At 42.7% G+C, this 25489-nt stretch overlaps 1 protein-coding gene and 1 pseudogene across 1 annotated transcript in view; one reads left to right on the top strand and one right to left on the bottom strand.

Annotated features, from left to right (window-relative positions):
• Window positions 1-522: 522 nt before the first annotated feature.
• The window catches only part of LOC134730322 (uncharacterized), a 64388-nt gene continuing 39421 nt past the window's right edge, over window positions 523-25489 (bottom strand). Inside the window, exons 3-4 of the mRNA XM_063604065.1 lie at window positions 18646-18689; window positions 523-1176 (exon numbers count right to left, since the gene is read on the bottom strand). Of these exons, the coding sequence (XP_063460135.1) occupies window positions 1140-1176; window positions 18646-18689 (81 nt within the window). The 3' untranslated portion in view covers window positions 523-1139. The remainder of the gene's footprint in view (window positions 1177-18645; window positions 18690-25489) is intronic.
• On the top strand, window positions 10261-10354 carry LOC112439682 (U6 spliceosomal RNA; annotated as a pseudogene).

Below are 25489 nucleotides of genomic sequence, written 5' to 3'. Positions count from 1 at the left end.
AATTTTCTCTCGCAATTGCAATGCTGTCTGGCCCAAACATTGTTTGGAATCTGGAGTTTACTGTCTAAAGGGAGAGTGGAATGGCATTGCATGTATCCAGGCTTTTGTGCTGCGGTTCTAAGCTGGGAGCCTGGTTAATGTGTGACACGCAACTTTGGTAGGGTTTGGCCTCAGTGCTCTTTGGAGTCTGGGAAGGTTTGGTCTTTAAAAATCAAGCTGCCATGGAAACTGCTTTAACTGAAATTTTGGTTCACAGCCTTCACTGGATTATCTACTGGGGCAAGCTGGTATTGCTATCTCATGGCTAAGGTTCCAAGCTACTGGATCTTCATTTATGTGTGTGTATGCATGTCTAGATGTGTTTATTTGTATGTACACTTATTGTTATATGTTGTGTCTACCAAAATTGGCTTATAAGTAAAAAAGCACTTATAAATTAAGTAAATAGGTCTAAGCAATTTTCAAGTTCACATGATTTAAAGTATAACTTTAGGCCGGGCGCGGTGGTTCACGCCAGTAATCCCAGCACTTTGGGAGGCCGAGGCGGGCGGATCACGAGGTCAAGAGATCGAGACCATCCTGGCTAACACGGTGAAACCCCGTCTCTACTAAAAGTACAAAAAAAAATTAGCTGGGCATGGTGGCGTGCAACTGTGTCCGAGCTGCTGGGGAGGCTGAGGCAGGAGAATGGCGTGAACCCGAGAGGCGGAGCTGGCAGTGAGCCGAGATGGCACCACTGCACTCCAGCCTGGGTGACAGAGCAAGACTCCGTCTCAAAATAAATAAATAAATAAATAAATAAATAAATAAAGTATAACTTTAATAAACAAGCTAGCTTTAAAATTATTGGTGGAATAAAAACAGAAATGCCTCCAGAATTGTCAGCATACATTTTGTCTGAATTTTATGTTTGTCTTTGCTAGGTATTTTAAAATGTCAGTGTTAATTCAAGCTGGGAGCTGCTAGGGGCGAGCCTGCCTCCCGTTCTATTCAAAGTCTCACTGAGATAAATGTATATCTGATTGCTTCCTTGGGAAGGGCTAATCAGGAACTCAGGAGAATGCAACTGTTTGCCTCCCACCTACCTGTGATCTGAAAGCCTCCAAGCTCCCTCCTCACCTCAGAGTCCAAACCAATGTTCATTTTACATATGTTGATTGATGTCTCATGTCTCCTCTGTTAACAGTAAAAAATAAAGTACAGTGAATGGGATAAATGTTTTAGGTAGACATTTTGTGTGAATTAAAATCTTTTTTTTGAGATGGAGTCTCACTCTGTCACCAGGCTGGAGTGCAGTGTCATGCTCTCGGCTCACTGCAACCTCCGACTCCCTGGTTCAAGCGATTCTCTTGTCTCAGCCTCCTAAGTAGCTGGGATTATAGGCACACACCACCACACCTGGCTGATTTTCGTATTTTTAGTAGAGACAGGGTTTCTCCATGTTGGCCAGGATGGTCTCGATCTCCTGACCTCGTGATCAGCCCGCCTCAGCCTCCCAAAGTGCTGGGATTACAGGTGTGAGCCACCGTGCCCCGCCCATAAATTAAAATCTTAAAGTTATTTTTGATGCTTGTGGAAAGTAAAAAGTTTCCTCTTCAAAGTTCCCCTTCTTGTTAAAGCATAAATCATAAGTGTTAGAAATAATAGTTTCTTTTAAAGACTAACTTTCTTCAAGCATTGTTGCTTTGTGCTAATAACTCTTGTTAAGCCCTATCCTATGTAACTGTTGGACATGCTCACAGTCACGTTCCAGCTCACAGCCTATGCCCCTTCCTTATTTGGAAATGTTATTGCTTCCTTAAACCTTTCGTAAGCAACTTCTTTGTTCTTCCCTGCACTTACCTATTTAGAAAAGTTTTAGCTATTAGCAAATCGGGTATCAGTTTGAGTGTGAGGTCCCGCTCCAGTCAATGGATGCAGGGCACAGCAGTAAGGTCGACCCAAATGCATAAGGGATAAATATGCCTGCTTTTCCTTTGTTCATGTGTGCTCTCGCCATTGTTCCATCTGTGATTGAGTACCCTTTCTGCAGAAAGTAAAGATTGCCTTGCTGAGAGATCTTTTGTCTCTCTGCTGACTTTTCTTTGTGGCACTGATTATCTATTTCTAACATATTTCATAATTCTAACAATGCTTATTTAATATCTGAGTCATTTCCAATTAAGAAAGGGTTGTAATATAGGAATATGTTTCTGAAATTGTGGAATTGTTCTTATCTGTAAATGTCCATATCTGATAGTTCAGGATTTCTTGCTTTTTAGGGTTTCACTAAAGTTTTAGGTTAATAAGGATAAAAATTCTAGTTAACACATAATTCTGTATGTAAAATGTGCCAGAATCGGTTATTAGTGGAAAAATAATAATTTTGTCTAATTCAGAAGTTATCTAAAAGTTAGTTCAAATTACAGATTTGCAAAGGTTATTTATGAAACAGTGTAGTAAGAAGCCATTAAGTAGGGGAGAAAGATGTGGAAAAAGTTTAAATAATAAAATATTCTTTAAAACCTGATAAAAAATTGGAGACATTTGGCTATTTAACATTTTCATAGTTAAAGATCTTAGTCTTGATTAAAGTAAAATAAGAAGTATTGTAAAAAATGCATTGGCAGTTTGGCAATTTTTTTTTCTTTTATTTGAGACGGAGTTCTGCTCTTGTTACCCAAGCTGGAGTGCAATGGCGTGATCTCACTGCAACCTCTGCCTCCCAGGTTCAAGTGATTCCCCTGCCTCAGCCTCCCGAGTAGCTAGGATTACAGGCACTCGCTACCAAGCCCAGCTAATTTTTTGTATTTTAAGTAGAAACAAGGTTTCACCATGTTAGCCAGGCTGGTCTCGAACTCCTGACCTCAGGTGATTCGCCCGCCTCTGCCTCTCAAAGTGCTGGGATTACAGGCGTGAGCCTGTAACCATGCCCGGCCGCCAATTCTTTTTTTAATATAGTTAAGCATGAAACTGGATTTAGTGTAAAGCCAAATTTCACATACATGCTTGCATTGCTTCACACTATGTTTACTGTTTTGTGTGGATAGTGCCTAGAATACTTATTGGTCATGTGCCTAAAGTGGATTTTTTGATTGCACAGAATGTATAAAATATTGGTGAATATAGGGATATTGAATTGTGTATCAGGAGCAAAATATTCATTATGTGGGTTTTTTGGGGCCCTAGGTAACACTGTAACCACTAAGGTAAATTGAGTAGGAAAATTTAGGGTGGTTTCCTGTTTGTTTTTACTTCTCCTTTTTTTTTTTTTTTTTGAGACAGAGTCTCGCACTGTCACCCTGGCTGGAGTACAGTGGCGCGATCTTGCCTCACTGCAACCTCTGCCTCCCAGGTTCAAGCGATTCTCCTGCCTCAGCCTCTCAAGTAGCTAGGATTACAGGTGCCCACCACCATGCCCAGTTAATTTTTTTTTTTGTATTTTTAGTAGAGATGGGGTTTCATTATGTTGGCCAGGCTAGTCTCAAACTCCTGACCTCATGATCCACCCGCCTCAGCCTCCCAAAGTGCTAGGATTACAGGTGTGAGCCACCGCGCCCAGCCTATTCGTTTGCTGCTTATTCACCTCTGACTGGTTGTGTATCAATATATATAAAACCATGATGCTTTTTAGTTTCTAGTAGAAGGCTTTCCTTTGGTTCTGTGAATAGTTATTTTGTTTCCTATGCATTTCTAGCAAGTCATCATTAGTTCCATTTATCTGGAATTCCCAAGCTACCTTTGTCGGGCCTGCAGGAATTAATGGAGCACACCAGCTTTCTATCCTTAAACTAAAGTTTTGGATTTTAGGCTTCCTGATATTTTAAGTTTGTTGAGTATACTCTCACAAATAGAATTTAAGTCATATTTCTCTTTTTTTAGTTTCTCCAAAATTTGTAAACTATCTATGAATATTCTTAATTCATAGCAATGTGTCTCTTTGCATACGGTCAAGCAGGGTCTCCTGGGCTGCTCAGGGAGAGAGAACCCAGAAACCTGGCATGCCGGCAAAAGGGTAAGAATTTCTTACCAGTCAGTCTCTCTCTGGTCTCTTTCTCTCTGTGCAAACTGGTTAAATATAAAGTGAAATTCACTGTTTATCTCCTGTGTAAAGTTTTAAATTAATTGGTTTAATAAGAAGAAGAGCTTAAATCAAATATTTTGTCAGAAAACTAGAAAGTATAATGCCTTTTAGTTCACATGACTTTAGCAATCTTTGGGAAATAAAGATGGTTTTAAAGATTATTGGTAAAATACAATGTCTTCAAAATGTAAACATGTGGTCTAAGTTATATTCAAATATCAGGTTTGCTAAATGCTTTAAGGTCATAAATTGCTTCTTTGGCTTTTGAAAATTGTTTAACTTGCCTGCTTTCCAGCTAGGTAAGGCCTGGGGATGTGTGGAGTTGGCCACGCTCCTAGCTATGCTGAAAATAGTCAAATCTTACCAGAACATAACTTACCAGGTTTTACATTAAAGTTAAAATTGCTAAGAGTTGCCACTGTAACATGCAATTAAGACTACTAGAAACAGTTTTACAGGCTGGGCGCGGTGGCTCACGCCTGTAATCCCAGCACTTTGGGAGGCCGAAGCGGGCACATCATGAGGTCAGGAGATCGAGACCATCCTGGCTAACACGGTGAAACCCCGTCTCTACTAAAAATACAAAAAAATTAGCCGGGCGTGGTGGCGGGCGCCTGTAGTCTCAGCTACTCAGGAGGCTGAGGCAGGAGAATAGCGTGACCCGGGCGGCGGAGCTTGTAGTGAGCCGAGATCGCGCCACTGCACTCCAGCCTGGGCAACAGAGCGAGACTCCGTCTCAAAAAAAAAGAAACAGTTTTACCTGCAAGATGTGTAAGAACAGTTGAATGTGGCTTTTTTTTTTTTTTGTAAAAGGTTATAAAAGATTTTTACTAGTTTAAAATTTCTGAGTCATTTTGGCAAAATAAATAATTTATGGTAATCTGGAATTCTAAAATCAAACTTCAGTTTCAAAGTTGTCTTTCCTAATCCCTGACTTTTTGGATGGATAAGAGGGTCCTGAAAACATTCAGAAAAGAGGTAAACAGGATTTTCTGACATGTTAGGTACATGAGATTGCCAAAATGATGTTCAGTCTTCTTTAGGTTTTATTTTTGTGAATATTACTAATATATGTTCCAAAATTATATGGGATTTCTAAAGTAGTATGTGCTATCAATTATAATTATGGTTATTAAATTGTTATTGTAAACCACAGAAATAACCAAATTTCCTTGTATAAAGCTACTAACCTGAGTAGAACAAAAATTAATTAAATACCAAGAAAATACTGTCAGATTTTCATATTAAACCAGCTGATACTGAAATTGTTTAAAACATTTTATAACCAAAGCTTGGTTCCATATTCCTGGGAAGATAAAGTTTCACGTACATTTGGTCACCTGGTGGGCCATTTAAACATTTTATAAAGGGATTTCATTCAATTGTTATTTTCAATGTATGTTTTCTGGTTTTATAAAAGCTTTCCCATGCAAGAGGGCTGATGTTATAACAGTAGACTATTATGCTGCAGTGTGTTTTCACCAGGTGAAAAAAAAGCTTTTTTATGGTTTGGATCTTCTGGAAACATCAGAGAAAGACTGTCCTTGTCATCCACACTACAACAAAACTTCAGAACCTTGGGCTTTGGGTTTATGGTCTCACAACTGAGAAGGGTCCCGGGTCCCTCCACACTTTTGGAACTGTGCATCCATTGGAACCCTTGAGGTAAAGCTGACCAGGGAAATGTCTCCCGAGAAGCAGATGGCATCCTTGATATGAACAGTTTTTCCCTAATTCACAGATTAAGACTTCTACTGTCATGAAACTCTTATCTTTGAATATTTTTTCTTATGCCTCTATAAACAATAGAAGTAGAAAAGGGGTCTGTTATGTGCATTAATGTGGTGTACTTTTATTGTGAAGGAGTTTGCAGCCAGCCTTATACATGGATACCCTTGTACTTGGATAGATAAAAGATGAAGGCCCAATGTAGGTAAGAAACTTTAATGATACATACGTTTCCTCATAATCAGTCAAAAATAAAACATTTATTCATTCCTCTTAACCCATATCATGGGTTAAAGAAAACACTGCCAGGAGGCCTTCACTCTTCTAAAAGGGCATCATTTGTTAGGTCCTTTTTCTGTGGTTTAAAGTAAAAGAAGCAACGATTAGAAATACATCCCTCAGGCCGGGTGCGGTGGCTCATGCCTGTAATCCTAGCACTTTGCGAGACCGAGGCAGTGCAGATCCCAGCACTTTGAGAGGCTGAGGTCAGGACTTAAAGACCAGCCTGACCAATATGGTGAAACCCCGTTTGTACCAAAAATACAAAAATTAGCTGGGCGTGGTGGTGGGTGCCTGTAATCCCAGCTACTTGGGAGGCTGAGGCAGGAGAATCACTTGAACTGGGAAGGCAGAGGTTGCAGTGAGCCAAGATTATTGTGCCACTGCACTCCAGCCTGGGCAGTAGAGTGAGACTGTGTCTCAAAAAAAAAAAAAAAAAAGAAAAAAAAAAAGAAATGTATCCCTCATGATAGGCTCTATAGCAAACTCTACTGTAAAGGCTACAGTTACACAACAAACTTTAAATTCTTTTGTGAAAGTAGAATTGGCTGAACAAGGAAGTATCTGCAGCTGCTGGCACTTTTGGCCTATGGAGAAATACTCAAATGAAGATTATAAAAATTCAGTGGTAGGGGATTAACAAAGAGACTGCCTAGTTAAGTGAGTAAACTCTTTAGCTCATTCTTTGATCTATTTGATTTTAGGAGGTTTGGTTTTTGGGGGACCTTGGGTAAGGAGCATACTCCAAACTCTTGCTATTATCCTCCCAATAGTCATAATAATAGTCTCCCTGGTGAGCTGTTTTCTCTCAAAGGTTTTAAATGCTGCATGCAGCTGTCTCTAGGATGTCATATGGTCTCTCTTCAACTGGAGTAACTGGAGCTGAAAGAAATGTGCAACCATGAGGACACTGTAACCTACAAATGACATGCTGCGACTGGAAACACAAAATGATGGTAACTGAGAGTGGCACTAAGGCCTTAACTTTTGGTCACATTCTTCACTTAGGTGAGAAGGAGGAATTTTTTAAACAAAATTCTGGGAGGCCATCATTTTGGACTAAGCTCATGCACTAGGCCCCAACAGACCAAACCAAAATAAAGTTGGTTGTGCTAAGACTTTAAGGAAACACATGAATCCTAGAACAGATCAGGTTTTGTCTTTTCTTCTGCAAATCTCTGTAACAAACATTCTTGACAGCATGGGTATCTACCCCTTGAGGTTCCCATTAAATCTTTTAACCAAATTCATTTCCTCTTGCCTAGAGACCATCAAGTTCCAGATGATCATGCAACAAAGGTTCCAGCCAGTTCCAGGTGAAGATACCACCCCTGGTCATCAGGAAGCTACCCTGTCTCTACTAGACAGAACAGGGCGAGAGTTCTGTGATCCCCAATAGGTAGGGACTATGCCCCAAGTCAGCATGAAGCACTTACAGAAAAAAGACCGCCGGTCCCTCTGCTTCCTATAAAGATTTATGAGGATCACATATCTTAGTGGGGAGTTGAGGCAGGAAAACAAGATCTGGAGGCAGGGAACATAAGGCCCATTCACACTTCAGCTATGATAGGAAATATCCTCTCCGTAGAGCGCAGGCCAAGTAGAAGACTTTGTAACTTTATTTCATCCTCTCCATTTACATAGGATGTACCCCAAGTAGAGGGTATTTCAACTCCCAAAAATTCTGTAACGGGGCTCTTGAGCCCCTATGCTCGGGCCTGCTCCCACACTGTGTAGTGTACTTTCATTTTCAATAAATCCTTCATTTCTTCCGTGTTTTGTGCACTTTGCCCAGTTCTTTGTTCAAGATGCCAAGAACATGGACAATCTCCTTCCTTTTTTTTCTTACTTTTTTTTTTTTTTTTTTTTGAGATGGAGTCTCGCTCTGTCACCCAGGCTGGAATGCAGTGGACCAATCTCGGCTCACTGCAAGCTCCGCCTCCCGGGTTCACGCCATCCTCCTGCCTCAGCCTCCGGAGTAGCTAGGACTACAGGCGCCCGCCACCACGCCTGGCTAATTTTTTGTATTTTTAGTACAGACGGGGTTTCACTGTGTTAGCCAGGATGGTCTCAAACTCCTGACCTTGTGATCCGCCCGCCTCGGCCTCCCAAAGTGCTGGGATTACAGGCGTGAGCCACCGTGCCGGGCACCCTCCTTCCTTAACACTGGTGCCCTGCTCTTTGTTTCTAGGGCAACTGAAATAGGTCTCTGCCAATGCAGCTGGGGCTCAGTGTTTCTTCCAGGTACTTGCTCCAGTGTCACTCTCAGAAGTGGCTTTCTCAGTACAGCACTTCAAACTCTTCAAATACAGACATTTTCTTCAAGACGTTGTATAGTATCTAAGTAGGGAGAAATTTCTAGTTCAACTACACATTGCACCTCAAGGTAACATCTGCCTTCAATGATTCAGGTCCTGCAGAAAGCTCTGGGTCATCCATTCAGATAGCTCTGCCCTTATAGTAAATTTCCTGTTGGGTATTTCACCCCTACTCCACCCCCATTATCATTTTAACTGTCTTATTCCTACCAGGCTCTCTACGGCCGCATTTGTCATCAGATGTGTGCTGATGAACTTGAATCTTAAAGATCCCAATTTCTAATCTCATGAATTTTTTTCCCTCCCATCCTATATAAATTTGTAGATGCAAATGAAAATGAGAAAAGAAATACCTGGCTGGGTGCAGTGGCTCACGCCTGCAATCCCAGCACTTTGAGAGGCCCAGGTGGGTGAATCACTTGAGCCCAGGAATTCGAGACCAGCCTGGGCAATATGGCAAAACCCCATCTCTACAAGAAATGCAAAAACTTAACTGGGCGTGTTGGCACGCACCTGTAGTCCCAGCTACTCCAGAAGCTGAGGTGGGAGGATCGCTTGAGCTTGGGAGGTTGAGGCTACAGTGAGCTGTGATCAGACCACTGCACTCCAGCTTGGGCAACAGAGTGAGATCCTGTCTCAGAAAAAAAAAAAAAAGAAGGAAAGAAATGCCCTCCAGCTTCACTAGACCACATTCAAGATTAAAGGCCAGTAGATGTTACTTCTTTTTGTTTAAGTGTCTAAGCCACAGGTCTTTCTTGAGCTAAAAAAAAAAAAAAAAAGGTCCTATTGTTGGATGGGCAGGTGGCTCACACCTGTGAGGCCGAGGCAGGGGGATCCCTTTGAGCTCAGGAATTCGAGACCAGCCTGGGCAACATGGTGAAACCCAGTTTCTACTAAAAATACAAAAATTAGCCATGTGTGGTGGTGCATGCCTGTAGTCCCAGCTACTCTGGAGGCTGAGGCACAAGAATCGCTTGAACCTGCGAGGCGCAGGTTGCAGTGAGCTGAGATCTCGCCACTGCACTCCAGCCTGGGTGACAGATCAATACTCCCCCTCAAAAACAAACAAAAAAAAGTTCTGTTATCTATGAAATACCATAAATATTGTGCTAAAGTTGACTTTTTTAAAATGATGCAGGCCAGGCGCGGTGGCTCATGCCTGTAATCCCAGCACTTTGGGAGGCCGAGGCAGGCAGATCACGAGGTCAGGAGATCGAGACCATCCTGGCCAACATGGTGAAACCCTGTCTCTACTAAAAATACAAAAAAATTAGCTGGGCCTGGTGGTGCGCGCCTGTAATCCCAGCTACTCAGGAGGCTGAGGCAGGAGAATCGCTTGAATCAGGGAGTCGGAGGTTGTAGTGGGCCGAGATCGCACCACTGCACTCCAGCCTGGCAACAGAGAGACACTCTGTCTCAAAAATAAAAAACAAAAAATAAATAAAAATGATACAAGGCAAGACTCCGTCTCAAAAAAAATTCAAGGCTAGGTGTGGTAGCTCATGCCTGTAATCCCAATACTTTGGGAGGTCAAGGTAGGCAGATCACTTAAGCCTAAGAGTTCGAGACCAGCCTGGGCAACATAATGAAAACCCGTATAAAAAATACAAAAATTAACTGGGCTTTGTGGTGGGCACCTGTAATCCCAGCTGCTGGGGAGGCTAAGGTGGGAGGATTGCTTGAGCCTGGGAAGTCGAGGCTGCAGTGAGCCATGATTGCGCAACTGCACTCCAGCCTGGGCGACAGAGCGAGACTGTTTCAAACAAAAAAGAAAACAAAAACCTTCAGATGTTTCCTGGCCTTTTATTTTAAATTAAACCCATTCAGTTTTTGTTGGAAAAGTAATATATAATCATTTTTAAATTGGCAAATGTACTCACTTCAGCAGCACAAACACTAAAATCGGAATGATACAGAGAAGATTAGCATGAATGACATGCAAATTCGTGAAGCCTTCCGTATTTTCCTGTAGCACTGTAGGATGACTATAGTTAATAGTTATATATTATACAGTTTCAAGTAGCTAGCTGGAGGGTATTGAATGTTCCAACACAAAGAAATCTTAAGTGTTTGAGATGAAATGCTAACTACGCTGATCTGATCGCTATACACATATGTGTCACAACATCACTATGTATCCCGTAAGTATGTAATTATTATGTGTCAATTTAAAAATTTAAAAGTAAAAAAATACATAAAATTGGAAAAGAAAGAAACCTAGAAAGACAAAAAATACAAGCCATATTCTACCATCCAAAGGTAATACTTATAAATCTCATTGCATTTTACACATCTTAACTTCCCATCTATTAAAAATTAGTTTTTATTCCATTTTTAAATTAATTTTTGACGATAAATTTTCATTATCGTCAAAATAATCATGTAGAAAGACATATAGTATAAAAATTTTCCCAGTTTCCTCCACAACAGCATTTCTGAGTTAGTCACTGTTATCCCTCTAGACAGTTTTATGTGTCTATTAAACATATTTTCAAACTTTTTGAATAAATAGGTTTTTGTTTGACTCAAAAAATAATACGTTTCTTGTTTTTTTGTTTTTTTGTGTATTTTTGAGACGGAGTTTTACTCTTGTTGCCCAGGCTGTAGTGCAATGGTGCAATCTCGGCTCACTGCAACCTCTGCCTCCCGGGTTCAAGCAATTCTCCTGCCTCAGCCTCCCAAGTAGCTGGGACTACAGGTGCCCGCCACCACGCCCAGCTAATTTTTTGTATTTTTAGTAGAGACGGGATTTCTCCATGTTGAGGCTGGTCTCGAACTCCTGACCTCAGGTGATCCACCTGCCTCGGCCTCCCAAAGTGCTGGGATTACAGGTGTGAGCCACCATGCCCGGCACATTTCTTGTTTTTTAACAACTTTGTTGAGGCTTATTTTACATATTATATATAATTCACTGTTTCAAGTGTACAATTCAATAATTTTTAGTACATTTATTCTATTTTACATGTGTAGCCATCACCATGTCAGTTTAGAATATTTTCGTCACTCAGTAAGATCCCTCATACACATTTACTGTGAACCCCTGTTCTCTTGAGCCTCTACCCTAGACAATTACTAATCTTTTTTTGTCTTTATAGATTTGTCTTTTCTGGACATTTCATATAAATGGAATCATACAGTATAGATTTCTTCTCTGCCTTCTTTCCCTCAGCATAATCCATTTATTTCTAAAAAAGAAACTAGAGAAAAATGTTTATGGATGCTTAATAAATTTATCTGAAATGATCTCTCACAAGCAAAAAATACAAAAGAACTTTTATATTCTGGTATAGGGAAAGAACTAAAACCAGTTATCAACTATCGTGAATCTGTGGACGAGATTTAAATTCTTTGACATTCCACTCTTCCCCCTAGTGGCCAGGACAAAAAGAGTACTGTATATTGTGTTTGTTAGAAAGCATCCCAGATTCTCAAGTGCTAAGTGAGAGGTATTTTACACTTGGAATTTTTATAAGAAAGATATTTCCTTTCTGTTTATTGGAGGCCTTTTTTTTATAAGGCAAATTTGTTGGGAGGCATAATTAATCATTCTCTGTGATTCTTCCCACTGCTGAATCCACCAGCCTCTCCTTAAAGAGAGATTTAGAATAGTAGTTAAGAGCCCGGGTACGGTGGCTCACACCTGCAATCCCAGCACTTTGGGAGGCTGAGGCGGGCAGATCACCTGAGGTCGGGAGATCGAGACCAGCCTGACCAACATGGAGAAACCCCATCTCTACTAAAAATACAAAATTAGCCGGGCGTGGTGGTGCATGCCTGTAATCCCAGCTACTCGGTAGGCTGAGGCAGGAGAATTGCTTGAATCTGGGAGGCGGAGGTTGCGGTGAGCCGAGATTGTGCCATTGCACTCCAGCCTAGGCAACAAGAGCGAAACTCTGTCTCAAAAAAAAAAAAAAGAAAAAAGAATAGTAGTTAAGAGCTCAAGGTATGGTACCAACTTGCCCACATTCAAATGTTAATTCTATTACTTGCTAGTTACGGGACCTTACTCAGCAGGTATGCCTCTTCTTTTTGTTTTTGGTTTTTTGTTTTTGTCTTTTTTTTCTTGAGATAGAGTCTTGCTCTGTTGCCCAGGCTGGAGTGCAGTGGCACTATCTTGGCTCACTGCAACCTCCGCCTCCTGGGTTCAAGAAATACTCCTGCCTCAGCCTCCTGAGTAGCTGGGACTACAGGCGCCATCCACCACGTCCAGCTAATTTTTGTATTTTTAGTAGACATGGCCTTTCACCATATTGGCCAGGCTGGTCTCGAAGTCCTGACCTTGTGATCCTCCCGCCTCAGCCTCCCAAAGTGCTGGGATTACAGGCATGAGCCACCGTGCCCGGCCTTAAGTGTCTTCTTCTTTTGTAAAATGAGGATGACTATAATACCTGTTTTATGGGGTTGTTGTGAGCATTAAATACATTAAGATACATGGAACTTCTAGAATAGTACCACTGAAGCATACTGTCATTCAGCAACCTGAGTATTAAAAAAAAAAGTATTTTAAAAACACAAACCAGAATTTGTTTCTGCTTAAAATTAATGTTTTGGCCAGGTGTGGTGGCTGACACTTGTAATCCCAGCACTTTGGGTAGCTGAGGTGGGAGAATCTCTTGAACTCAGGAATTCAAGTCCAGCCTGGACATGCAGTGAGATCACTATACTACAAAAAATAAAAAAATTAACCTGACATGGTGGCACACAACGTTAGTCCCAGCTACATGGTAGGCTAAGGTGGAAGGATTTCTTGAGCCTGGGAGTTTGAGGCTGCAGTGAGCCATGATGGCACCACTGCACTCTAGCCTGGGCAACAGAGCAAGACCCTGTCTCAAAAAATAAAAAACAAAAACTAGGGTTTTGTGTGAGTGGGTTATTCAGATGCTGTGTGTGATGGGTGCTGAAAGACTTTCTACTCAAAAATAGCTCCTTCCTAGGCAACTATTGAAGCTTGACAGTCTGCTTTTCCAGAGCCAGCCCTGTAACCACTGCCTCCCCAATTTTGGAGACAGCCCTCAGGAAGAACCTATTTTTACCCACAGGTGGTATCTGAGATTAATTGGACTAGCAGCCCTGTACTTCCACTACTTCCGCATTCCTGTGCTAGCTTTGGGACCCTAGTACCCACCCTCTAAGTTTCATCCTTCTCATAACCTTCTGTGCTTGCACAGGTTGTATGTCCCTAGACTTTCACTGCAGTGTCTGCTTTAGGCACCAGGATCCTCTACAGGAAGTAGAATCTTTCCTGACTACAAACTTATTGGATGTGGCTATTCATTATATGTTTAAGTTTTGCCACTTTTCTTTCCCTGGGGTTGGACTGAGTCTTCATCACGCATAATTGATCTGGGTCCTATTGGAGCTAGACAGACCACCCAATACTGCCATTTACCTAACTCTGAATAACATCTTCCTGCCAGGAGACGCCTGCTGATATGCCCTGCCTGCCAGACTAGAATTCCTTGGGTATTGTGGGGGCTTATGCCCCCTCAATTTAGACATACGTGATTGGGCAAATTCCATGGTGCAGATTTTATTTTGCCACAAAAACATATAATAGGTCTATTTCCTCTCCTAGCCCTGTCCCTCCATAAGTGTTCACACATGGTAAACTGACCAGGAAAGGCTCTAATCCTCCATCCCTTACCCCAAGAGGGCTGCAAGTCAGGTAAGCAGCTCAAGAATTCAAATATGCCGGGTACAGTGGCTCATGCCTGTAATCCCAGCACTTTGGGAGGCCAAGGCAGGTGGATCATGAGGTCAGGAGTTCGAGACCAGCCTGACCAACATGGTGAAACCTCATCTCTACTAAAAATACAAAAAAAAATTAGTCGGGCATGGTGGCAGGGGCCTGTAGTCCCAGCTACTCGGGAGGCCGAGGCAGGAGAATCACTTGAACCCAGGAGGCGGAGGTTGCAGTGAGCTGAGATCACGCCACTGCACTCCAGCCTGGGTGAAAGCGAGATTCCGTCTCAAAAAAAAAAAAAAAAATTCAAACATATGCCCACATACTATTTATCTATATATGCGTAAAATGTAAACCAAGCTAACAGACTGTTTAATAAAATCTATCCTCTTTCCATGGAAAATATACCTTCAGAGCAATAAAACTGAAATGTATATAAAGCTGTGGTTTTTCATACAAACACAAATTGGCAAATTTTTTTTTCTTTTTTGAGACGGAGTTTCGCTCTTGTTGCCCAGGCTGGAGTGCAATGGCATGATCTCAGCTCACTGCAAACACTGCCTACCGGGTTCAAGCAATTCTGCCTCAGCCTCCCGAGTAGCTGGGATTACAGGCTAATTTTGTATTTTTAGTAGAGATGGGGTTTCTCCATGTTGGCCAGGCTGGTCTTGAAGCCCTGACCTCAAGTGATCTGCCTGCCTTGGCCTCCCAAAGTGCTGGGATTATAGGCGTGAGCCACTGCGCCTGGCCAAAATTGGCAAATTATTAGATGACTGAATTTAGTTATTATTGCACATTTGCCATCTAATTGTTATTGTCTGGATAGTCTATTAATAAGTGATATAATGAAGACCATAATAATTCATAAATTTTTATGAATTTATTTCATGAGGTTCATTTCAGCGAATCACCAATTATTTTTTATTATTTTATTTAGAGCCAGGGTCTTGCTCTGTCACCCAAGCTGGAGTGTAGTGGCACAATCATAGCTCACTGACTGTAGCCTCAAACTCCTGTGCTCAAGCAATCCTCCTGCCTCAGCTTCCTGAGAAGCAGAGACTACAGTCAAATGCCAACATACCCAGGTAATTTTTTTTTTTTTTGATATGGAATCTCACTCTGTCACCCAGGCTGGAGTGCAGTGGCATGATCTTGGCTCACTGCAACCTCCATCTCCCAAGTTCAAGCGATTCTCCTGCCTCAGCATCTCGAATAGCTGAGATTACAGGCACGTGCCACCACACCCGGCTAATTTTTTATATTTTTAGTAGAGACAGGGTTTCACCATGTTGGCCAGGCTGGTCTCGAACTCCTGACCTTGTGATCCACCAGCCTCGGCCTCCCAAAGTGCTGGGATTACAGGTGTGAGCCACCACACCCAGCCAATATTTTGTATTTTTTATAGAGATGGGGTCTCTCTGTGTTGCCTAGACAGGTCTTGAACTCCTGGCCTCAAGCAGTCCTCCTTCCTCAGCCTTCCAAGGTGTTAGGATTACAGGCATGAGTCACTGTGCCCAGCCAATTATGTTGTTATAATCAAGATTTTAACAAAATTTGTATGTTAATGATAACCATGATCTAAAAGATTCAAAACTAATGCTGGGCACAGTGGCTCATGCCTGTAATCCCAGCACTTTGGGAGGCTGAGACGGGTGGATCACCTGAGGTCAGGAGATCGAGACCAGCCTGGCCAATATGGTGAAACTCCATCTCTACTAAAAATACAAAAATAAGCCAGGCATGGTGGCAGGCTCCTGTAATCCCAGCTACTCGGGAGGCTGAGGCATGAGAATCACTTGAACCCGAGAGGCAGAGGTTGCAGTGAGCCAAGATCGTGCCACTGCACTCTACCCTGGGCGACAGAGCAAGACCCTGTTTCTAAAAAAAAGAAAAAAAAAGATTCAAAATAAAATGTAACTGCATTCAAAGTATACAAAATTTGAGTACATTTGAATCAACAATTATAAATTAAATATACAAATACAGCTTGAGGTTGAGTGCATTTGGGTACAGGCAATCTCACACCTGTAATCACAGCACTTTGGGAGGATGAGGCAGGATGATCACTTGAGCCCAGGAATGATATAATAAAGATAATAATAATTCATATATTTTGTATATTTGTTTTCTGGTGTTCATTTGAGCAAATCATCAATCATTTATTATCATTATTGTTGTTGTTTTAGAGTCAGAGTCTTGATCTGTCACTCAGGCTGGAGTGCAGTGGCACAATCATAGCTCATTGCACCCTCAAACTCCAGGGCTCAAGCAATCCTCCTACCTCAGCCTCTAGAGTGCCAGAGACTATGGTCCATGCACTAGGCCCAGCTAATATTTTGTATTATTGTGTTCAATATATATTTTCCCATATAAAAAATTGATGTCAGGCCAGGCATGGTGGCGTGCACCTATAGTCTCAGCTACTTGGTAGGCTGAAGACGGAGGATCACTTGAGGCCAGGAATTTGAGGCTGTAGTGCATTATTATGATTGCACTTGTGAATAGTCACTGCATTCCAGGCTGGGCAATATAGCAAGACCTCATCTCTAAAAAGATTATTTTTTAATTGTTGTCATGGTTAATATTGTATCTAAACCTATGCAATAGCTGGTTAACACTGAGTGTCAACTTGATTGGATTGAAGGATGCAGAGTATTGCTTCTGGGTGTGTCTGTAAGGGTGTTGCCAAAGGAGATTAACATTGAGTCAGTGGACTGGGAGAGGCGGACCCTCCCTCAATCTGGGTGGGCACCATCTAATCAGCTGCCAGCACAGCTAGGATAAAGCAGGCAAAATTTGGAAGGACTTGACTTGCTGAGTCTTCCGGCCTTCATCTTTCTCCCACGCTGGATGCTTCCTGCCCTTGAACATCAGACTACAAGTTCTTCAGCTTTTGGCCTCTTGGACTTACACCAGTGGTTTTCCAGGGGCCTTTAGCTGCAGACTGAAGGCTGCATTGTTGGCTTCCTTACTTTTGAGGTTTCGGGACTCTGACTTCCTTGCTGCTCAGCTTGCAGGTGGCCTATTGTGAGACTTCATCTTGTGATCATGAGTCAATAATAACTCCTTAATAAACTCCCCTTCATATATACATCTATCCTATTAGTTCTGTGCCTGCAGAGAACCCTGACTAATACACCAGCTTCTAAGATGGCTTCCAATTGTCCTTGCCTCCTGGTATTCATACCATTGTGTAGTCTACTGCCACATTGAATCAGGGCTGTTCTGTATGACCAATAGAATATGGTGGAAAAGATGCTGCATGACTTCCAAATCAAGATAATAGAATTCATTGAAGCTTCTCTCTTAATCTGGGATTGCCTGCTCTGGGGGAAGCTGGCAAGCATGAAATGAGAACATTCAAGCAGCTCAAGAAGAGAGGCCCACATGCAGAGGAACTGAGGCTTCCTGCCAACAGCCAGCACCAACTTGCCAGATATGTCAGTGAGTCATTTTGGAAGTAGATTTTCCAGCCTCAGTCAAACTTTCAGATAACTATAGACTTAGTTGACATCTGATTACAACCTCATGAGACATCTAAAACCAGATTATTGCAGCCAAACGACTCCTGAATTTCTGATGATCAGAAATGGTGAGAGATGATAAATGATTATCGATGTTTTAAGACACTAGGTTACAGGATGATTTTGTCATGCAGCATTAGATAATGAACATAACTCACACATATTCATATATAAGAGTAAAATGAATTTTTTTCATTGCAAAATGTTTCTCAGCTGCCATTGCAACTACTGCAAATAAAACACCAATTCATGAATAGCTCCAGAGCCACACATTGAAACATGAGTAAAAGCAGGACAAATACATTTTTATTCTATTGTGAACCAAAGCTTTTTTAGTGAAAGAAGTTACTGCATTCATGCTGTTGAGAAAAAAAAAATCTGAAAGGTAAATTAATTTGTCTTTTCTTTTACTTAAGAACTTTTGTTACTCAAATCCTCCCCACAGCACAGAGCATCATCTCTCTCCAATGTCAGCAGCAGCACCCCATAAATCTGTCAGCATTCTTTTTTTTTTTTTTTTTTGAGACGGAGTCTCACTCTTGCCAGGCTGGAGTGCAGTAGCGTGATCTCGGCTCACTGCAACCTCCACCTCCTGAGTTCAAGTGACTCTCCTGCCTCAGCCTCCTGAGTAGCTGGGATACAGGCGTGCACCACCATGCCTATCTAATTTTTGTATTTTTAGTAGAGACAGGGTTTCACCATGTTGGCCAGGATGGTCTCGATCTCCTGACGTCGTGACCCATCTGCCTCGGCCTCCCAAAGTGCTGGGATAACAGGCATGAACCACCGCACCCGGCCAATCTGTCAGCATGTAGAGGCAGTTGTGTTGTTTCAAGCACATGGCACAAGAGATGCAGAATGGGGACAGAATGGGCCCTGGGGCCTGAACACTTGGTCAGAAGAATGGATATTCAGGGCCTGGGTTCTAGTGCACTGAACACTGGATCCCAAGTGCCAGAGGCACTCATGTGTTCTTTAACAAATACATGTGCCTTTGTGATATGTGTGGTTGTCTAAAGTGCAGGGCCCAGGGCAGAGGCCACCACTCACCTGGGCCTAAAGCTGGTACTGCAAGTGGACTCATTGTCCAGGTTCTGTGAAAAAAAGAATAATAGAGTGAAGAAGATAAACAGGATTGGCTGTATTGAGGAAATCAATGTTTTCATATGCCCTGAGCAGCAATTATTAGCCTTGACACTGACTGTTGCATACCATTTGGGGAACAGAGAAAACTCCTTTCCCCTGACTCCATGTCTAATCTTCCTGGCCTTTCTCCACCTCCTTCACTTACTGGTCCCTAAAGGAGCAGCAAAGGATTTGAATGGAGAGTTTGGGAGAAGGAGCTGAGCACGCTCAGGTTCTTCCTCTTTTCTCTTTGAGTATTGCCTGTCTGCAGGGTACACAATCTGCTTTGCTTTTCCATGTGGTTGTCCACTACTGCCTGCAAGGAGGCAGGTAAGTTCGATTCACGGGTGAGATGATAGGTAGCCCACTTGGCTAACACACCTAATCAACATCCTTCGACTGCTTTTCATGGCAGTAGAGGTGATAGTTTTTGCTCTCCTGTTGCCTTACTCTTTCACGTCTCTCTCAGTTGGTTCCATATATGGACATGAAACAGGGATATCATTCATTGGGCCCTCTAAATCCTAGCATGCAAGGTGGTTGAGGTTCACGAGGGCATATGGTTTGAATATTGTACTTCTTTCATAGATGTGGCCGCATTTGGGCACAACCTTTAATTCTCCATAACACAATTTAAACCGTGGTTTCACTGGAGGCTCAGGGAGGGAGTGGAAAACAGAAAATAACTTGTAACTATGGCTCAAGTCCAGATATTCCCTGGGAGTTTCTGGCCAAGTTAGCTCTCTGCCTGGCTCTTGCACCATTATAATTAGTCTGAAGCAGCTCGTGCTGTCCCCGCAAACCTACTTTGCCATTGCAATCTCTAGCATCTCTGCCTCACAATCTAGACCCTCCCAACCAGCCAGACCATTCTGAGTGCCATGGAGAGGAGGAAGACCATCTCTCCTCTGAGTCACAGCTCACCTCTCCAAATCCTCAATTATTGTCCTGGAACTGACCTCTTTCCAAATTGAGTGACAGTGGGAACATATTTTTCTTTCAGAGAAAAATTCATTGCCATATATAAGTGTGAATTCTGGCCCTATAGTTGTTTTGTTTTTTGTTTGTCTGTTTTTTGTTTGTTTGTTTGTTTTTTGTTTTGTTTCTTTTTTTTAGACGAGGTGTTGCTCTGTCACCCAGGCTGGAGTGCAGTAGCACAATCTCGGCTCACTGCAACCCCCGCCTCTCAGGTTCAAGTGATTCTCCTGCCTCAGCCTCCCAAGTAGCTGGGATTACAGGCACCCACCACCACACCTGGCTAATTTTTGTATTTTTAGTAGAGGCAGGGTTTCACCATGTTGGCCAGGCTGGTCTCGAACTCCTGGCCTCAGGTGATCTACCCATCTTGGCCTCCTAAAGTGCTGGGATTACAGGCATGAGCCACCACACCCAGCCCCTGTGGTTCAGCTTACAATGCAGTGTGAAAGTGCATTTTTCAAAAGTCTGGGCTATGTAGTGTTAAATAACATCATGGATGAAAAAACATTTGATAATCCACAGGGAACTGTATCAAGCCTCGTCTAGTTCCTTTCTTTCCCTTTCTTTCTGCTTGAAGACTTTAGGCCTAAATGTTTTCTTTTTTTTGGTGTTTTTTTTATTTTTTGAGACACAGTCTCGCTGTCACCCGGGCTGGAGTGCAGTGGCATGATCTCGGCTCACTGCAACCTCCACCACCTGGGTTCAAGTGATTCTCCTGCCTCAGCCTCCTGAGCAGCTGGGATTACAGGTGCCCACCACCACACCCGTCTAATTTTTGTATTTTTAGTAGAGGCAGGGTTTCACCATGTTGGTCATGCTGGTCTTGAACTCTCAACCTCAGGTGATCTGCCTGCCTGGGCCTCCCAAAGTACTGAGATTACAGGCGTGAGCCACCGCACCTGGCCTTTTTTTTTTTTTTTCCAAAGACAGGATCTTGCTCTCTCACCCGGGGTTAAGTGCAGTGGTGCAATCATGGCTCATTGCAGCCTCAACCTCCTGCCTCAACCTCCTGAGTAGCTGAGACCACAGGCACATGCCACCACACCTGGCTAATTTTTCTTAAAAAGTGTTTTGTTTTTTTTTTTTGCCAGGCACGGTGCCTCACGCCTGTAATCCTAGCACAAAATCCCAGCCAAGGCTGACGGATCAAGAGGTCAGGAGACTGAGACCATCCTGTTGCTCAGGCTGGTCTCAAGCTCCTGACCTCAAGTGATCCTCCCACCTTAGCCTCCCAAAATGCTGAGATTACAGGTGTGAGCCAGCACCTACCCACAGATGGCTATCTTATTGTATACTCACATGGTGGAGAGCAGAGAAAGAGGATGTTTTCATGTGTCTTCCTCTAAGGGGACTAATGCCACTCATTAGGGTTATGACCTAATTACTTCCCAAAGTTTCCATCTCCAAATACCATCACATGAGGGATTAGGGTTTTAACATACAAATTTTGGGGAGACACAAACTTTCAGTCATTAGCAATCAGATATCCTTGACCAGATATTCCTAACCTCATTATTTACCAGGTGTGTAAACAGGCCTATGGAAATCAGAAAATGAGACAGGAATGAAAGAGGTTTATTGGTAAATTTAGTCTGTGAGAGATAAAAGAGGTAGTAAGCAGGATGGGGCAGAGAGAGACTTGGGCCATTGCAGATTTGACAAAGTCTCAGTCAGTTCAGCAGGGAGCTCCACAGCAAAGATTGTTAGAAGAGGCCAGCTTTGGGCAGAAATGACCAGTCCTACTTACCCTTGCCATGCACGATTATTGTCTGGGGCTGCCCATGAAGAGCATGGCCTCAAATTGAAAGCTGAGGTGAATAAGCTCGCTCCCTCCCTCCTTCCTTCCTTCCTTCCTTCCTTCCTTCCTTCCTTCCTTCCTTCCTTTCTCTCTCTCTCTCTTTCTCTCTCTTTCTTTCTTTCTTGACACAGAGTTTCACTCTGTTGCACAGGCTGGAGTTCAGTGGCATTATCTTGGCCCACTGCCATCCCCACCCCCCGGGTTCAAGTGAGTCTCCTGCCTCAGCCTCCCAAGTAGCTGAGATTCTCCATATTGCCCAGGCTGGTCTTGAACTCCTGACTTCAAGTGATCTTCCTGCCTTGGCCTCCCAAGGCCTCCCAAGTGGCATGAGCTACTGTGCCGAACCCAGCATCACTCTTAAAATACACACCTAGGCCAAGCGCAGTGGCTCACACCTGTAATCCCAGCACTTTGGGAGGCCAAGGCAGGCAGATCACCTGAGCTCAGGAGTTTGAGACCAGCCTGGCCAACATGGCGAAACCCTGTCTCTACTAAAAATACAAAAATTAGCCAGGCATGGTAGTAGGTGCCTATAGACCCAGCTACTCTGGAGGCTGAGGCACAAAAATCACTTGAACCTGGAAAGCGGGGATTGCAGTGAGCCCAGATACAGCCTGGGCGATAGAATGAAACTCCGACTCAGAACAAAAAAAAAGATATACATCTAAGCTGTTGACATCATCTTCAAGGTCCTGAGGATCACTCCCATCTCCCCCTTCAGCCTAAGTTCATTCCCTTCACTCAATTGTGATCGAACACAGTGGTCTTCCTTCTATTCCTAGAAAACGTCCCTTGTTTCTCCCTTTCACAGGGTTTTGTATATGCATTTGCCTCGGCCTGGGGACTTTTTCGAATCCATTCTATGTCTGAGAAATTCTGCATGACCCAGGTTGGTGTGTGTTTGCTTGTTTTTCCTTATTTAACATAGTCTAAATTTCCATCAATTAATGCAATTCTTCTTTTTAAAAATTAAGCAAAATAGCTGAGTGCAGTGGTTCATGCCTGTAATCTCAGCACTTTGGGAGGCCAAGGCAGGCAGATCATGAGGTCAGGAGTTCGAGACCAGCCTGGCCAACATAGTGAAACCCTGTCTCTACTAAAAATACAAAAAAATTAGCCAGGTGTGGTGGCAGGTGCCTGTAATCCCAGCTATTTGGGAGGCTGAGGCAAGGAGAATCGCTTGAACCTGGGAGGCAGAGGTTAAAGTGAGCTGAGATTGCACCACTGCACTCCAGCCGGGGTGACAGTGCGAGACTCCGTTTAAAAAAAAAAAAAGAAAAAAAAATTAAGCAAAATATAGGTCAGAGGGCAGAGCTTTTATTAAAATAAAATTTTAGGCTGGGCGCAGTGGCTCATGCCTGTAATCCCAACACTTTGGGAGGCTGAAGGCGGGTCATGAGGTCAGGAGATCTAGACCATCCTGGCCAACATGGTGAAACCCCGTCTCCACTAAAATACAAAAAATTATCTAGGTGTGGTGGCATGCACCTGTAATCCCAGCTACTTGGGAGGCCAAGGCAGGAGAATAGCTTGAACCCGGGAGATGGAGGTTGCAGTAAGCCAAGATCACTCCACTGCACTCCAGCCTGGCGACAGAGCGAGAGTCTGTCTCAAAAAAATAAAAAATTAAAAAAGTAAAAATTTAAAACACATACAAAGTATAAATAGGCATCTAAAATACTGAAGGAAAATATTATCACACAAGTCACACATAGAAAAAGTTGAAGACTGGGTGCGTTGGCTCACTTGTGTAATCCCAGTACTTTGGGAGGCTGAGGTGGGTGGATCACTTGAGGTCAGGGGTTCAAGACCAGCCTGGCCAACATGGTGAAACCCTGCCTCTACTAAAAATACAAAAATTAGCTGGGTGTGATGGTGGGTGCCTGTAATCCCAGCTACTCGGGAGGCTGAGGCAGGAGAATTGCTTGAACCTGGGAGGCGGAAGTTTCAGTGAGCCGAGATTGCGCCACTGCACTCCAGCCTGGATGACAGAGCAAGATTCCATCTCGAAAAAAATAAAAAATAAAAATAGAAATTTACCTTCTGAGCCTGTTTCATGAAAAAGTTAAAAAAAAAATCTTTCCTCACAGTTCTAGAGCCTGGAAGTCTGAGACCAGGATGCCAGCATGATGGTCAGGCTCTGGTGAGCGCTTCTTCCTGGCTTCCAGTTGGCTGCCTTCTCACTATGTCTTCACATGGCACAGAGCGAGAAAGAGAGAGATCTCTTCCTCTTAGAAGGCCATTCTTTTCCGATTAGGAACCTACCGTTATGACCTCATTTACCCTTAATTATCTCCTAAAAACCCTATTTCCAGATACAGTCTCATAAGGATTAAGGCTTCTCCATATGAATTTGGGAGGAGACACAAGTCAGTTCATAGCAGGAACCATGAAAAAAATCATTAATACATAATATTCTGTGAAAAAAAAGCAGAATACAAATTGATAAAATTGGACTCTAATTTCTGGCAGTACAACTAACTGTATATCCTGAAAAACTTTTTCCTATAAAACATCTAGAAAATATAATAAATGCGGTGGAGTTTTTTGGGTTTGTTTGTTTGCTTGTTTGTTTTTTGAGAGAAGGTCTTTCTCTGTCATCTAGGCTGGAGTGCAGTGGCGTGAACACGGCTGACTGCAGCCTCAATCTACTGGGCTCAAGTGATCCTCTTTCCTCAACCTCCTGAGTAGCTGGGACCAGACATGTACCACCATGTACCACCATGCCTGGCTAATGTTTTGTGTTTTTTTTTGTATTTTTAGTAGAGACGGGGTTTCACCATGTTACCCAGGATGGTCTTGATCTCCTGACCTCGTGATCCACCCACCTCGGCCTCCCAAAGGGCTGGGATTAACAGGCATGAGCCACCGCACCTGGCTGATGCCTGGCAAATGTTTTTAAATTTTTTGTAGAGATGGGGTTTTGCCATGTTGCCCAGGTGGTCCTGAACTCTTGGGCTCAAGCAATCCTCCCTCCTTGACCTCCCAAAGTGTTGGGATTACAGATGTGCGCCACTGCATTCAGCCAAATGTTCTTTTAAATATGTAGCTGAACTTTTGCAAAAGAAAGAAATATCTGTAAGGGAAAGGAGGTGGCAAGAGAAAGAAGAGTGAGAATATCAATAATTGAAAATCGTTATTATTGGCCGGGTGCGGTGGCTCATGCCTGTAATCCCAGCCCTTTGGGAGGCCGAGGCGGGCGGATCACGAGGTCAGGAGACAGACACCATCTTGGCCAACATGGTGGTGAAACCCCGCCTCTACTAAAAAAATACGAAAAATTAGCTGGGTGTGGTGGCGCAAGCCTGTAATCCCAGCTACTTGGGCGGCTGAGGCAGGGGAATTGCTTGAACCCGGGAGGTGGAGGTTGTGGTGAGCCGAGATTGCGCCATTGCACTCCAGCTTGGGCCACAAGAGCGAAACTCTGTCTCAAAAAAAAAAGAAAAAGAAAAAGAAAATTGTTATTATTAACAATTTGAATTGTAAATAATAATTGAAAAATTAAATGACGTGTATATAGGTGTTCTTTAAACTATTCTTTGACTTTGCTGTGGGCTTGAAAATTTTCAAATAAAAAAATCAAAGTAAAACAGCAACAAAAATGACAACAATATAAACTTCAAATTCTGAACACAATATCACATAAGACAGGAGGAGGATGAAGGGGTGGCCAAGTTAATGAATTTCAAGGCCCTATATTCTGCAAAAGGGGTAGTGATAACTACTTTTTGTAGACAGAAATAGAGAAGCTATACATATTTTCTTTTTAAAAATTTCATGCTTTCATCTGAGATATTTTCAGTTTCTAAGTGTGACTTCATAATTTTTAATGTCTTGTTAGTCCCAAAGACATTAGACGTGCTTATACAAATATTTCTAAAAGTGGTAAAAAATATATTCAGAAAGATGTTTGTCTCAGCATTGCTTATAGTAGCTTCACAAATTGTAAATGACCTAATTGAGGACTGGCTAAGTGAATTATGATACATATAT

The sequence above is a fragment of the Pan paniscus genome, chromosome 3 (assembly GCF_029289425.2).
Source record: "Pan paniscus chromosome 3, NHGRI_mPanPan1-v2.0_pri, whole genome shotgun sequence".
In the NCBI taxonomy this organism is placed as follows: Eukaryota; Metazoa; Chordata; class Mammalia; order Primates; family Hominidae; genus Pan; species Pan paniscus.
The sequence above is the reverse complement of the archived record's forward strand: the minus strand, read 5'-3'. Positions and strand labels throughout refer to the sequence as shown.